General features: G+C 40.6%; 1 protein-coding gene across 22 annotated transcripts in view; it reads right to left on the reverse strand.

Annotated features, from left to right (window-relative positions):
• Positions 1–961: 961 nt before the first annotated feature.
• ARFIP1 (ADP ribosylation factor interacting protein 1) overlaps positions 962–14091 on the reverse strand; it is a 106112-nt gene continuing 92982 nt past the window's right edge. For 13 of the 22 annotated variants that reach the window (XM_036241609.1, XM_036241628.1, XM_036241616.1 and 10 more), the window contains one exon: positions 967–2741. In XM_036241609.1, the coding sequence (XP_036097502.1) occupies positions 2586–2741 (156 nt within the window). In that variant the 3' untranslated portion in view covers positions 967–2585. Of the gene's footprint in view, positions 2742–14091 lie in introns of all 22 variants that reach the window. The other 9 variants (XM_036241608.1, XM_036241605.1, XM_036241606.1 and 6 more) reach the window with 3 other exon arrangements.

Raw genomic sequence — 14091 nt, forward strand, 5'->3', positions numbered from 1 at the left:
AATTCTTAACATTTTTAATACACTTGTTTATTTTTAGCAGGATGAATTAAATTTCACAGACTTGCTTTCCAGTGCAATTTTTTTTCTTGAATAACTTCTATGTTAATAAGACAAAAGTCGGCTATTTCTCTGCCCCACACCCCACAATTTCCCAAATTCTGATTGTTTAGCCTTTATCTTTCTGGTTGCTTTTCCCTTTCTACTTAAAGCATTTATAAAGTGCTGTTCTGCTGATTATATGCATGGTGCCTTTATGCATACTGTCTTTAAAAATATGCTAAACAGGGACATGTATAGGCTCTTGGAAGTGTCAACTGGCAATACATAGGTCTTAAAAGTGTGTATGTATTTTGAGAGCTCATTTTCACTTCTAACCATCCAACTCAAAGGAATAACTCAAAGGTAAGAATACAAAGGTGAACACAGGCATGTTAAAGGGTATTCAAACTAGAGTTTATAATATAAATAAGTGTTAACTAAAACATCTAACTTCAAGAGTTATGTGGTTCCATGTAGTGCTTATTAACTTGGCAAGTGATTTATTTTATCTTCAATTAAAAAATTTTTTAACTTCTAATTATTTTCTACAATGAATAGAAATTTCTTAAAGAAAATATATCATTGGCTAATATGTTAATTTACTTATTTCTTTTGCACATGTACTCATGTCTCTGAATCACTAATATCTTTAGTTTATTCTGAAAGGTCATGAAACTACTTAATTCCTTAGCTACTACAATTGTTATTAAAATGTGGTAAGAGATCCTCTGATGGGGGGGGTAACTTACTGAGATAAAACAATTACAAGTGACAGAAACACCAAATAATATGTCCTCAGAATTTCCAACTAGTCGCTTCTTATTTTAAATTATGAAGAGCCAGAGAAACAAGGTACTGCAGCAAACACTTTTAATAAGAATACAAAATTCACACCAGAGGCACAATCTGGGGAATGTAAATGAACTATCACAAGTAGTAATTCTGCTGGAAGAATAAAATAAGGCTCTCTCAGAGTACAAATATACAGGAGGGAATGATTTAAAATAGGTTTATGATTTACAATCATATTACATTGTATTAAGCACTGAAAACAGGCATATTATTTAAAAAGCCAGCTAAAAGGCATTTGAACATATATAACAAATCTTACAGTCCACAAAGTTCATGTATAACAGTAATTTTAGGTACTTCATTTCAACACAAAAAAAAACAGGTGAAGGAATACCTCTCAAATATTTAATTTAAGTCTATGACAAAAAATCAAGAGAACGTATACTGAAAGAGGATTACATTACTGATCAAACCACACAGTGGACAGGTCAACCACGTACACGAAACCGACAGTGCTGAGCGACCGAAACAGCACCGGCCGTTCCAGTCCCCTTCCCTTGCTCCCCACACTCCGTCCCACACTCCTTTCCACTACTCAGGTGAAAAAGTCCCGTCTTCCCATTCCGTAGGAGGAATGAAGAAAAACCAAACAGTATATTCAAAAGCTGATTTCACCTTAAAGCCTAAATGTGGTTTAACGAGACAAAGAAACCCAACATTTATACACAGTGCTCCTTTCCACGGAAGGAACAGGCAGGTCAACATTATCTGAAAGGGGTTTCTCTATGATTCTATACATTGGCCGAACGAGAATTAACCGTATCTGAGAAGGCACACATCTGTGATTTAAGGCTTAACCGGTATTGTCACACATGGAAGTCAATGAAAGCTGTCTAGGAATTCACTTCCGTCAAAATGGATTTACCCCAAAACTAGCTTTCTGAGCACAGAAACCATCAAGAATTTCTATTCCCAAGTCCACCTGCCCCCCTAAAAATTCTCTTAAGCAGTTTTCATTATGAATCAAGAGATTGCTAACATAACCACCCCGTGACTTTGGATGATACATACTCATAAGCTTGAAAGTCTCCCAGAAATGGCAGTGTGATTCCTGCGTCTTAAAAAAAAAGTCTAAACAAAATTACAATGGTACCGATTCGTTTTTAAAAAGGTATTTGCCCAAACTCCACAAGCCAAACAGTCTTCATTAGAGCGGCCGCCTACTGTGGATGCTGCGGGAACACCAAATATTTTACTCTGCAAAATAGTTTCTTCTTTCTTTAAGACAATACATGAAAATGAATCTCTTAAAGGTGTTTAATATATTCATATATAAAATATCTGATGTTGATACAAATTATGTAAACCTCCCTTTGGAAAAGTTACAACTGGCCCTCATTCCCAGGATCAAAAACCTTTAATTTTTATCTGGTCAGTGCAAATCTATATTAGATGTTTTCAAACTACAGAAATAGCCATCAACCCTTACAATACAAAAAGACTTCTCAAAAAGGAAAATTATTGTGTTCAGATTATAGAAATTATGTTAACATTAAAACCACCCACCTTCCCACAGAATTTAACAGTTCAATTGTGAGTATTAAAACGGGACAGATTAAAGCTGTGTGTGTGAGAATCTCTACAATGGCTGTCGCCCCATCTCTCTTCTCCCAACTCTGCTTAATTCTTATTAGGTTTGTTTAGAAATATGACAATGTGACTTTTTGTTTGTTTGTTTGTTTCCAGGAGTGATTTTACTGTTCTTCAAGCCAAGATGGGGCCTCCATTCCAGGCGTTTTCAATTTGATATGGAACTGTTTAAGGGTCTGTTCAAGCTGCTTCTGGTTCCCAGCAAAGTAGGCGGCAATGGCATTGTGGAAAAGGACCAGCTGGTTGTGCAATACTTTAACCTGTGAACAGGACAGAGTACAAAATCCAGCGTTAACACCAATGGCAATGAACTATAAGTGATTTACTGCATGCCTCACATAGTGTCTCTCTCGTCAGGAAAAGCTGTTTTAATAATGCAAAGTAGTTCACACACACCAACGGTAGACTGTTGTGCAGGCCACTGAGCCTTCGATGACTGTTAATTGCCCTACAGGGGGCAGGTCAGTTTAAGGACGTGCTACACGTGCACAGGCACACCTGTCTTACTGTGGCCAGCTTTACTGCACATCAGAAGCTGCATGGTTACCAACTGAAGGCAAGACCCTCCACCAGCAAAACGATTATGACCTGCTTTCTGCAGTGGTGCAACCGCACCTGCATCATCTCCGAGGCATGCCTGTGCTCTGTTAACTGCTTTCGAACACTACTGAGGGCATTAATTAAACATATAATTAGATACCCACTCAAAGCAAGAATGTTCAAAATAAAATGAGGAGGGAAAATTATAAATAAATTCCTATATATTTTCTACACCATGTATGGACACCATTAAGGCTAAACTTTATGTAAAACTGGGTAGACTAGATACTTTTAAATACTGTAGTTCTCGGCAAAGAATCAAACAAGTGGCAGGAAGTGTTGCCCAGAAAGCAAATCTAATTAAGGTTCAGATGACTCTCGACCATTTTCAACTGCTTATTACTTGTAATGGTATCAGAAGTATATTTTAATCAAGTAATACTATCTCTACAAATCTTTCTTAAAGAAACCGTTAAAGCATTGCAAAGACTTTTGAATAAAGTTTTTTCCTTGGGTCTTATTTATAACTGTAAAATGTTCAACAACAGAGAAAGTATGAATATACTCTGATTTACCCATCCAATGAAATATTCATTAAAACTGAGCTTTAATAATTTTTAAAAATTGAAATACATATGTTTTAATTGATTTCAGAGAGGGGAAGGGAGAGGGAGAGAGATAGAAACATCGATGAGAAAGAAACATCGATCTGCTGCCTCCTGCACACCGCCTACTGGGTATTGAGCCTGCAACCCGAGCATGTGCCCTGACCGGGACGGGACAAACCAGTGACCTCCTGGTGCATGGGACAACACTCAACCAAATGAACCATACCAGCTGGGTGGGCTTTAATACTTTTATAATGTAAAAACAGGATATATGATACTAAGTGAAATAACAGGATATAACATTTTACATATGAATGACACCTGTGTTTACTATATTATACACACATATAAACACACAGATACATAGTCTCTCTAGCCATTTCTTCATCCATCTACCTCTAAAAAGAAAATTACTCAACAGCCCGGTCAGTGTGGCTCAGTGGTTGAGCACTGACCCATGCACCAAGAGGTCGCCAGTTCCATTCCCGATCAGGGCACATGCCCAGGTTGTGGGTCAAATCCCCAATGGGGGGCATGCAGGAGGCGGCTGATCAATGTTCTCTCACATCGATGTTTCTATCTGTCTCTCCCTCTCCTTTTCTCTCTCTCTAAACAAAAATCAATTTAAAAAAAGAAAGAAAATAAGTCGACATTTTATATTGGATAGTTTTGATTGGCAAAGTCTTTATTTTTAAAATGAAAATATTATAAAAATAACAAATGATACAGTTCTTGTATCAGGCACCGTTCTATAACACACAAGAACACAAGGACTCGCAAGGCACATGGCAGCAGAAAATGAGTCAGTATGTGTGGGAGACCGTTTGCATGGCATCCATCTTGTTAAAGTCTGCTCTGCTGTCTCTGCGTGCCGTGCCTCTCCACGTGCAGTGCCTGCATTCCTCTAGATAATTGTTTGCTCCGTTCTTTGCTTATTTGTTCCACCTGGGGTGTTTGCTGGGGTTGGCTTCAGGTGGGATGCTCATTGGCTGTTTCACGTGTTTTCCCCCTATATATTGCGTGAACTCCCCCTGAATAAACGAGACTTGATCAGAATCCTGTCTTGTCTCCATTTCTCGTGTCTCTTGTCCCACCTCATCCTCACTCCCCCTCTAGAGTCCTCGTTGCTCGACCTGCGGGCCGGGTCAAGTGGCGCCCAACGTGGGGCTCGAGCACGGGGGATCCAGTGAAGGACGCCGTTCGAGTGGCCGGCAAAAAGGAAAAGAAAAGAGGGAACGACGTGGGAACCTGCTGCGTCTGCACCCCTCGGGTAAGTGAACGGCGATTATGGGTCAAGCATTGAGCCAAGATAAGACGTTCGTTGAAGGACTAGGAAAGGCTATAAAGGCACGAGGAGTAAAGGTGAAAAACAAGCATTTATGTCAGTATTTTGATTATGTTAAGGAAGTTTGTCCTTGGTTTCCTACAGAGGGATCTATAGATCAAAAACAGTGGAAAATAGTTGGTGACGCTCTTAGAGATTACTATAAGACTTATGGACCCGAGAAGGTCCCGGTAACTGCTTTTTCTTATTGGTATTTAATAGATGAGGTTTTATCTCAGAGACATTCTGATCCTCTCGTTGCCAATGTAGTAGAAAATGGCGAGGGTATATTACAGAAAGTAAAAAAGTGGAATGAAAATGAAAGTAAAGAATGTGAGGACTTCATGTCATTCGATAGTGATAATGAGGAAGAAGAAACCGAGCCCACTTGGAATAAAATTATGCCTAAGGGCTCTCATACGGGGAGACAAGAAAAACTAACAGAAAGAGAGGGTGGAGAAATCAAAAGAACAAAAACTAGTGTTGCCCCAGAGGAAATAATCAAATCCAAGACAAAGATTTATCCCGACCAATCAGTATATTTGGAGACTGTTCCTGACAGAGGGGAGGTTAATTGGGATGAATTGGCGGATAAAGCTGCCAGATATTGTAACTCTGATTATCCGCCTGTTTCTCAACGCCCTCCGCCTTATAATAATCCCAGTGCTCCCCCGCTGGCATGTCCAGTTCTTGACCCTAGAAAAGAACTTAGAGACAAAATTGAACACCTCAAAGAACAAATAAAACTGGAAAAAGAGCACCAAGATCTCATAGCCCAATTAGAAGGACTAAAAATAGGAAAATCTAAAAGGGAGAGTGAAGTAAAACCAGAAACCCTTGGGAATCAAAAACCACCCATGAGGGGAGCCGTCCCAAAGATCCCTCCCCACTTGCAACTTGCACAGGAGCTAGATGATATAGAGGCTTTTCCAGTAACAGAAACAGTGGACGCACAAGGACAGCCTTGGCGCCACCATAGCGGGTTTGATTTTAAATTAATAAAGGAGTTAAAGACCGCTGTAGCACAATACGGAGCCACAGCCCCGTATACTATGGCAATTTTAGAATCAGTAGCCGAGAATTGGCTTACGCCTGGGGATTGGCAGAAGTTAGCCCGAGCGACACTTGCTGAAGGAGACTATCTCCTATGGAAATCAGAATATGTAGAGAACTGCAGGGACATTGCTAAACGCAATGCACAGGGTGGTAATGGATGGAATTTGGATATGCTAATAGGAGAAGGAAATTGTGCTAATAGCGATGTCCAAATGCAATATGATGCAGGTCTTTTTGCGCAAGTTCAGACAGCAGGCACTAGAGCATGGAGGAAGCTGCCCACCAAGGGCGACATGAACTCCTCCCTTACTAACATTAAACAAGGACCTGATGAGCCTTTTGCAGATTTTGTTCACCGCTTAATTACTGCGGCAGGCAGAATTTTCGGTAATGCAGACACCGGCACGGATTTTGTTAAACAATTGGCTTTTGAAAACGCTAATGCCGCCTGTCAAGCCGCTATTAGACCTTATAAGAAAAAGACTGATTTAACTGGCTATATTTGCCTATGCTCTAATATTGGGGCTGCCTATCAACAGGGCCTTGCCATGGCTGCTGCCTTGAAAGGGCATACAATTAGACAATTCTTGGAAAGATCCGCTAACCAACTCTTGGCATGGCCCAGACCCAGTCCTCATCTGGGGCCGAGGTTCTGTATGTATTTACTCTAAGAAAATGAAATCTGCCAGATGGCTACCAGAGCATCTGGTTAAACAGATTGATCAAGTTAAAGGAATAGCAGATAACCATATAGATAACTCCAGGGACGAAAATTCGCCCTGAGAGGCTTTTCCTGTTTTTTTATTTCAGGAATGGACCGGAAGGCTGAAATCTTACTGCTAGGGATACTACTGCATCTTTGCCTGCTGTGGAAGGAGGATTGGGGCCTCCTCCAAACCCTGACGAGCTCCTGAGGGCCCTATTTGGCCCTCCATGCAACTGCCTTGCAGGAATATGCTGCTGCTTAAAAGAACTTTTCGATAACCCCCTTTGGAGCGGGCTAAATGGGGTGCTGCCTTATCTTCTCCCTCTGTTGGGCCCCTTGGCCTTTTACTGATTGTGTCACTAGGACCTTTCCTCTTCAATGAGGTGATGGCTTTCAAGCAGCAGATGGATGCCATTAAGATGCAATCTATACAGGTCCACTATTATAGACTTGAAATGGCCGACAGAGAAGCTCACTCTAGCTGTGAGTCAAGCTATGACTATGCCCGAGATGGCAAATAGTCTCAAAAACCTCGTCACCTTGGTGCGCTGGGCTGGTTAGCCAGAGACGGGCAACTGGAACTCACACGCGTCACCAACCACCACCTAAGACAGGAACAAGGCCTTATGCTGCCTTGCTTTCCAATGACGGGTAAGGACAGGTTGGAACCGTGTGCAAGTTTCCTGACCTAAGACAGGCACAGTCCCCTCAAGGTATTATTTCGGCCTTAAAATTTAATAAAAAAGGGGGACCTGTGGGAGACCGTTTGCATGGCATCCATCTTGTTAAAGTCTGCTCTGCTGTCTCCGCGTGCCGTGCCTCTCCACGTGCAGTGCCTGCATTCCTCTAGATAATTGTTTGCTCCGTTCTTTGCTTATTTGTTCCACCTGGGGTGTTTGCTGGGGTTGGCTTCAGGTGGGATGCTCATTGGCTGTTTCACGTGTTTTCCCCCTATATATTGCGTGAACTCCCCCTGAATAAACGAGACTTGATCAGAATCCTGTCTTGTCTCCATTTCTCGTGTCTCTTGTCCCACCTCATCCTCACTCCCCCTCTAGAGTCCTCGTTGCTCGACCTGCGGGCCGGGTCAAGTATGATGAATAGGTAGCAGAAGTACACTGCGTGACTTAAACAACAAACAAACAAACACCCGGGTACCTGTGGGGAGAACAGGGCTTTTTCAAGACAGGTGGGCGAACACTGGGCAGGAGAGCTCTAACTGCCCTGCCCTCCGGCTCGGCTCTGCGATAGATAGGGTGAGCCTCAACCTAGGGACACTTACTAGGAAACAGGGCAATCATACAGCAGCAGGTTTCTAGATGGCAATTTAGGAGATGACTGAAGCATCTATTACAGTGGATTGTTGTAACAATGGCTCCAGAGATCACCCTCTCAATATCCACACCCTCGGGCACTGTTCTACAATGTATTAAAAAGAAAAACCACAGGCCCAAGATGGCTGCACCAGGGCTGCAAGCCCAGGGCAGCAAACCCAGACGTAATCCCTACCCAACTGCAGTTTCAGCCTCTCCCGGGGTGGAACTTCACACCAATCAGTCTGGAATTTCCAGATCCACATCAGTGAGGCAGCAGTCTGCCTGATAAGACCCCCTGCCTTCCCCTAAGGGTGAATGTCCTTGCAGGAAATAATCCACCTTTAATTTCTGCCCCAAACTCTTTCTGCCTATAAAAACCTTCCATTTTGTTCAACCCATTGGAGCACCCATCTAGTTGCTAGATGGCATGCTGCCCGATTCATGAACTGCTTCATAAAGTCCATTAGATCTCCAAATTTAATCAGTCAATTTTGTTTTTTAACAAATAAAAGTGAACTTGGCCATGTAACGTTAGGAACTGAGCCCTGAGAAGCAAGTGCTTGCCCTCCTGGGCTACTGCCACCCCAGGCTGGCCTCCTGGGGGACGGAAGCCCACAGGGAGACAGGACTAGTCATCTGGGCTGTGCCCAGTGCCCAGCAGGCTTCCCAACTGAAAGTGAAACCATCTCCCCAACCCACAGAGTTCACTGTTGTTCTAGGCCACGAAGTTTTGGGTGTTTTATTAGGCAGCAAAAGGGTAAGTGGTACACCTATGAAAGAGGTTAAGAATGCAGTTTCCCAGCAATTTAAGAAGATTTTAGACAACACAGTGAAAAGGAGGAAAATCAAAAGGTAGAGGTGAGGCTTGGAAAAGGAAAAGGCTAAGCTGGTTGATAAAGTAAATGAAGAAAAAAACCTGTGGCTGGGGAGGGGCGGAGTCAGCATGGTTGTGACCCGTGAGAGAAATTAAGAGAGAAAGGAGCTAGGGACTAGAGATTCAAATGAGAGAGGCAAAGATGCTACAAATCAGTCCCACGATCTAACTGCAGTTCTGGACTAATTCATTACATATAGTACCTTTGAAAACTTTTACTTGCAACTTTCTCAGAAGACCTGCATTAGGTATAGTTTGATACAGGCCACAGCCCCCCAAATCTGTAGTTATTATTCATTTAGGTCATTAGTAAAATATCCCCATTATTAGTACTCTTCCTTTATAGATAGGACCAGAAAGAGCTTTGGAGTCAGGAGCATGGCATGCATGGGTGCCAGTATTAGTTGTACCACTTTCTAGTGTCTTTATGACACCAGGCACAGGTCACTTCTAACTTCATTGGCCAAGGTCTTTATCCATTTATCAGGGATGCCATTATCAAACTGAATCAGCTGTGCTGTTAAGGGTTAAATGAAATGAGATACTACCCAGCACACTGTCTGACACAGAATAGTACTCATTCAATTTCAGTTGAATCTATGTTTACCTATTTGACAGTCAAATTTTCAGACAACACTGACTTTTCTCAGTAAAATAACATTTTTATTTAGAACACGCTTATTTGGAATTTGTAAGAAGATTGTAATATTGTGATTTATAGTAAGGAAGATACACTTGGGCTTCGTCCTCATTCCTGGAACATAGCTCCTAAACCCTCTGTAATTTCCTAAATGATAAGAGGAGGGGAACATCTTTTGTGATAATACTTGCTCTCTTGCCCCATTTCTGAAACAACTCCAGAGCTAAAAGGTAAGAAGAGTATTTTTTGTTATTCATCATGAACCCTTTCAACTATACCCCACTTTCTATTAATGAGATTTTGGAAAAGCCCCTAGATAACCACAGGATGAGGGTCGGTTGCCAGGGAATTTTCACCTCCACCGTCCAAACCTCTGGGGAGGTGAGAGGGGCTACAGGCTGAACTAATCACCAGGGGATAACACCTTAATCAATTATGCCTATGTAATGAAGCCTCCATAAAAATCCCCAAAGCACAGGGTTTGGAGAGTTTCTCAGCTGGTGAACACATCGCTGTGCCAGGAGGGTGGTACGTGCCCCCAACGCCCCTCAGACAGAAACTCTTGTGCTCAGGACCCTGCCAGCGTCACCCTGAGTACCTCTTCATCTGTATCCCTTAATAGTTACACTAAACTGGTAATCCAGTAGGAAAACTGTTTTCCTGAATTCTGAGAGCCACACTAGCAAATGACTGAGTCGGAGGAGAGACTGTGGGAACCTCTGATTTACAGCAAGTTGTTAGAAGCACGAGTGGCAAGCTGGACTTCCCAGCGGCATCTGAAGGTGTGATGGTGGTGGGGTCTGCGGTGTCAGAATTGAGTTGAGTTGTAGGACACTAGCTGGCGTCCAGAGAATCAGAGAATGTGTGTGTGGGAAAAAACCCACACATCTGGTGTCCCAAGTGCTTGCCAAGAATTGTATGAAGGAAGAAATACAGAGTTATTTCCTCTTCAAAGATAGCAACTGATGAGAAGTTTACCTCAGCACAATAAAAAAAGGGCGGATGTGCCGGGGGGGGGAAGTGGACAGAAGAGCCCAGTGTTGGGCGCCTGTCAGGCTTACCCATGGAAATGCTTAACAGTATCCGAGGCGGAATTCGAGTTCAGGACAGCAGGCTAGGACAGAACTGTAAACTGGGAGTCAATACAGTACAGCAGTACACAGATGATATCCAAACCCACAGGACTAGATAAGCCCATCAAGAGAGTGGATAGACAGAAAAGAAATCCAAGGACTGAGTCATGAAAAGTGAACCTTGACCCTTACACCTCACTACATCTCCAGAATTGAGATGGAAATGGATCAAAGGCCTCATGTCAAAGCTAAAACCTGTAAAACTTCTAGAAAAACACACAGGAGAAAATCTTAATGATTTTGGGTTTGGCAAAAATTTAAAAATAGTACACACAAAGCATAAATTATAAAAGAAAAACATTAATAAATTGGACTTCATCAAAATTAAGGTATTTTTTCTCTTCAAAAGATACTTATAAAAATAAAAAGGCAAGTCACATATTGGAAGACAATATTTGCAAAATATGTATTAGACAAGAACTGGATATTACCATATATAAAGAATTCTTAAATTGAATAAGAAGATGACAAACAATAAAATGGGGGAAAGATCTGAACAGGCATTTGAAAGGAAATATAAGATGGCAAAGAAGCACATGAAAAGACAGAGACTCACCATCTTTAGTTACTAGCAAAATTCCAGTTGAAACCACAATGAGATGCCACCACACCTCCACTAGATGATTAAAATGAAAGGCTAACCAAACCTACTGACGAGGACAGGAACAAATGGACCTCTCCTCACACACTGATTGTGGGAATGTAAAATGGTATAACTATCCTGGAAAAGTTTCCCAGTTTCTTTTTTTGTTTGTTTGCTTAAAAAAAAAAAGTTTTTATGATTCTTCAGCAAGAGAGGAAGGGAGAGATAGAAACATCGATGAGAGAGAGAGAAACATCGATCGTCTGCCTCCTGCACACCCCCTATTGGGCACTGAGCCCGAAACCAAGGTACAATCCCTGACTGGGAATTGAATCAGGACCTCTCAGTCCATGGGATGACACTCAATCTACTGAGCCACAATGGATGGGAAAGTTGGCCAATTTCTTCAAAAGTTAAACATGAACTTACTATTCCCTTATGTATGTGTATATACAACCCAGCTATGCCACTCCTAGGCACTGACCTAAGAGGAATGAATGAATGAATGTGAATGTCCACACAAAGACCTGTACATAAATGTTCACAGTAGCTTTAGCTGTAATAGCCTACAACTGGAAACAATCCAAATGTCTATCAACAGATGAACAGATAAACCGTGGCATTTCCATAAAACAGATTACTCTGCAATAAAAAGAAATGAATTACTGATACACCCAAAATGAATGAATCACAAAACACTGTGCTCAGTGAAAGAAATCAGAACATAAAATATATAAACTGTTTGATTCCATTTATATAAAATTTAGAATGTACAAACTGATCTACAGTAACAGAAAGCAAATTGGTGGTTGCCTGGCAATGAGGGTTTAGATTACAAAGGGGTTTGAGAAAACATTTGGGGGTGATGAACATACTATCTTGTTTTGGTGGTGGTTTCACAGATGTCTGTATATATCACAATTTGTCAAATTATACACCTTAAATATGTGCAGGTCAATTACACTTCAATAAAGCTGTGGGGAAAAAATGGTGCTTGGGAAACTGGTTATCCATTACCTGGAGAGAAAAACTGGATTCCTAATTCACAAGACATAAATAAACCAGCTCCAGGTGGATTTGGAATTGTGAAAAACAAAAATATCTAAAACGTTTAGAAGAAAATATAGCCAAAAATCTTACAACTTTGGGTTTGAAAAATGTCTTAAATAGGACACAAAAGGCACTAACAAATAAAAGACTGATAGCAAACTAGTTTAAGGCCTTTGATTTGTCAGAAGCCATTGTAAAAAGGATAAAAATCACAAGTCACAAATGGGATATCTATAACACATAAATAAAAAAGGACTAGTATAAAAATATATGAAGAACTACAATCCAATTAAAAAAAAAAAAAAAAGCAAACAACCCAATAGAAGTATGGGCAATGGCATTAATTGGCATTTTATACTGGAATACATGTGGTCAATAAATAATGAGGGAAATAAAAAGGAAGAACTCACAAAAGAATACCATTTTACTCACTTTGGAGAGACTGTGGATTAAAGGGAACTTGTGTACACTGCTGGTGGAATGTAAATTGGTACATCCATACTAGAAAACAATTTGGCTTTATGGAACATTCATAGCAGACACAGAAACAATGCAAATGTCCTTTAACAGTAGAATAAATAAAATGCAAGGTACAGGGGAGGTAAGGAGATGCATTAGGGAAAGAATAAGAAGATAATATATTGGTAATGTTCTAGTTCTTGGGTTGAATGGTGGGGTCACAGATGTTCATTATATTATTATGCTTTATCACTTAAATATGCATTACATATATTATTTTATATGTATATAAAATGTTACTTTTTAAAAAGACAAAGATCCTGGCCAGGTGGTTCAGTTGGTTGGAGCATCGTTCTGAGCACCAAAACGTTGTGGGTTCGATTCCTGGTCAGAACACATACCTATGTTGTGGGTTCGATTTCCGGTTGGGGCTCATACGGGAGGTCACCAATTGATGTTTCTCTCTTACATCAATGCTTCTCTCTCTCTCTCCCCCTCTTCCCCCCCCTCTCTCAAATCAAAAAACACCACAGTCTCAGGTGAGGATTAAAAAATTATATATATAATGAAGCTTTATGACTTATTTCAGATATAGTATCACAAATAAAGATTATATTTAAGTTAAAAGATCTGAAAGTGAAACTAAATTAAAAAGTTTCAAATAGCATTCATTGCTTGTAGTGTCTGAAGTAATGGGCCTCAGAGAAGTCAAGAAAGCTCTTATCTATCCCTAAAATACAATGTTACAATCCTCATGAACTGATATGTAATGCATTTTGAATTTTTGCAAACCACACTTACAATTTCCTTCTCTAAAAGGACATTTTCTAGATCAGAAACAAAGCAAATGTATTACAAATAAACCATTTATTTGATTAACTTTGTACTTCCCTTTCTTGTTAACTGCAGAAAGAAGTGGAGATAGCTGAAGGAGAATAAAAGGTCCAGGAAAATGAGGCTCCATTCCCATTTCTGCCCCAAGTTTACTATGTGAACTCTCCTCTGACTTGCATAATAAAGAAACTGAATTAAGATCATTTTTGTGGTTCCTTTCTATTAAAATGTTCTGAGAAAAGTAACTGCTTTATAAATAGAGGTATACATTTATCTGGAAACTCAAAGAAAAACATTATTCCTATTTATTTCTAAGGACAGAAACTAGCTCCTCTTTTAGAGATTAAATTCGACTGAAAGTTTATGTATCAGTTTATGAACCAGCCCCTTAATTCAACACTCTTCCCTATTTAAAGGTATTCTTAAAGGCTTTCCCACTAGTGGCCTACCTGCATCACAAAGTAATTTGCGACCTTGCTCTACCATT

This window comes from Molossus molossus, unplaced genomic scaffold (genome assembly GCF_014108415.1).
Source record: "Molossus molossus isolate mMolMol1 unplaced genomic scaffold, mMolMol1.p scaffold_m16_p_4, whole genome shotgun sequence".
NCBI classification, from domain to species: Eukaryota; Metazoa; Chordata; class Mammalia; order Chiroptera; family Molossidae; genus Molossus; species Molossus molossus.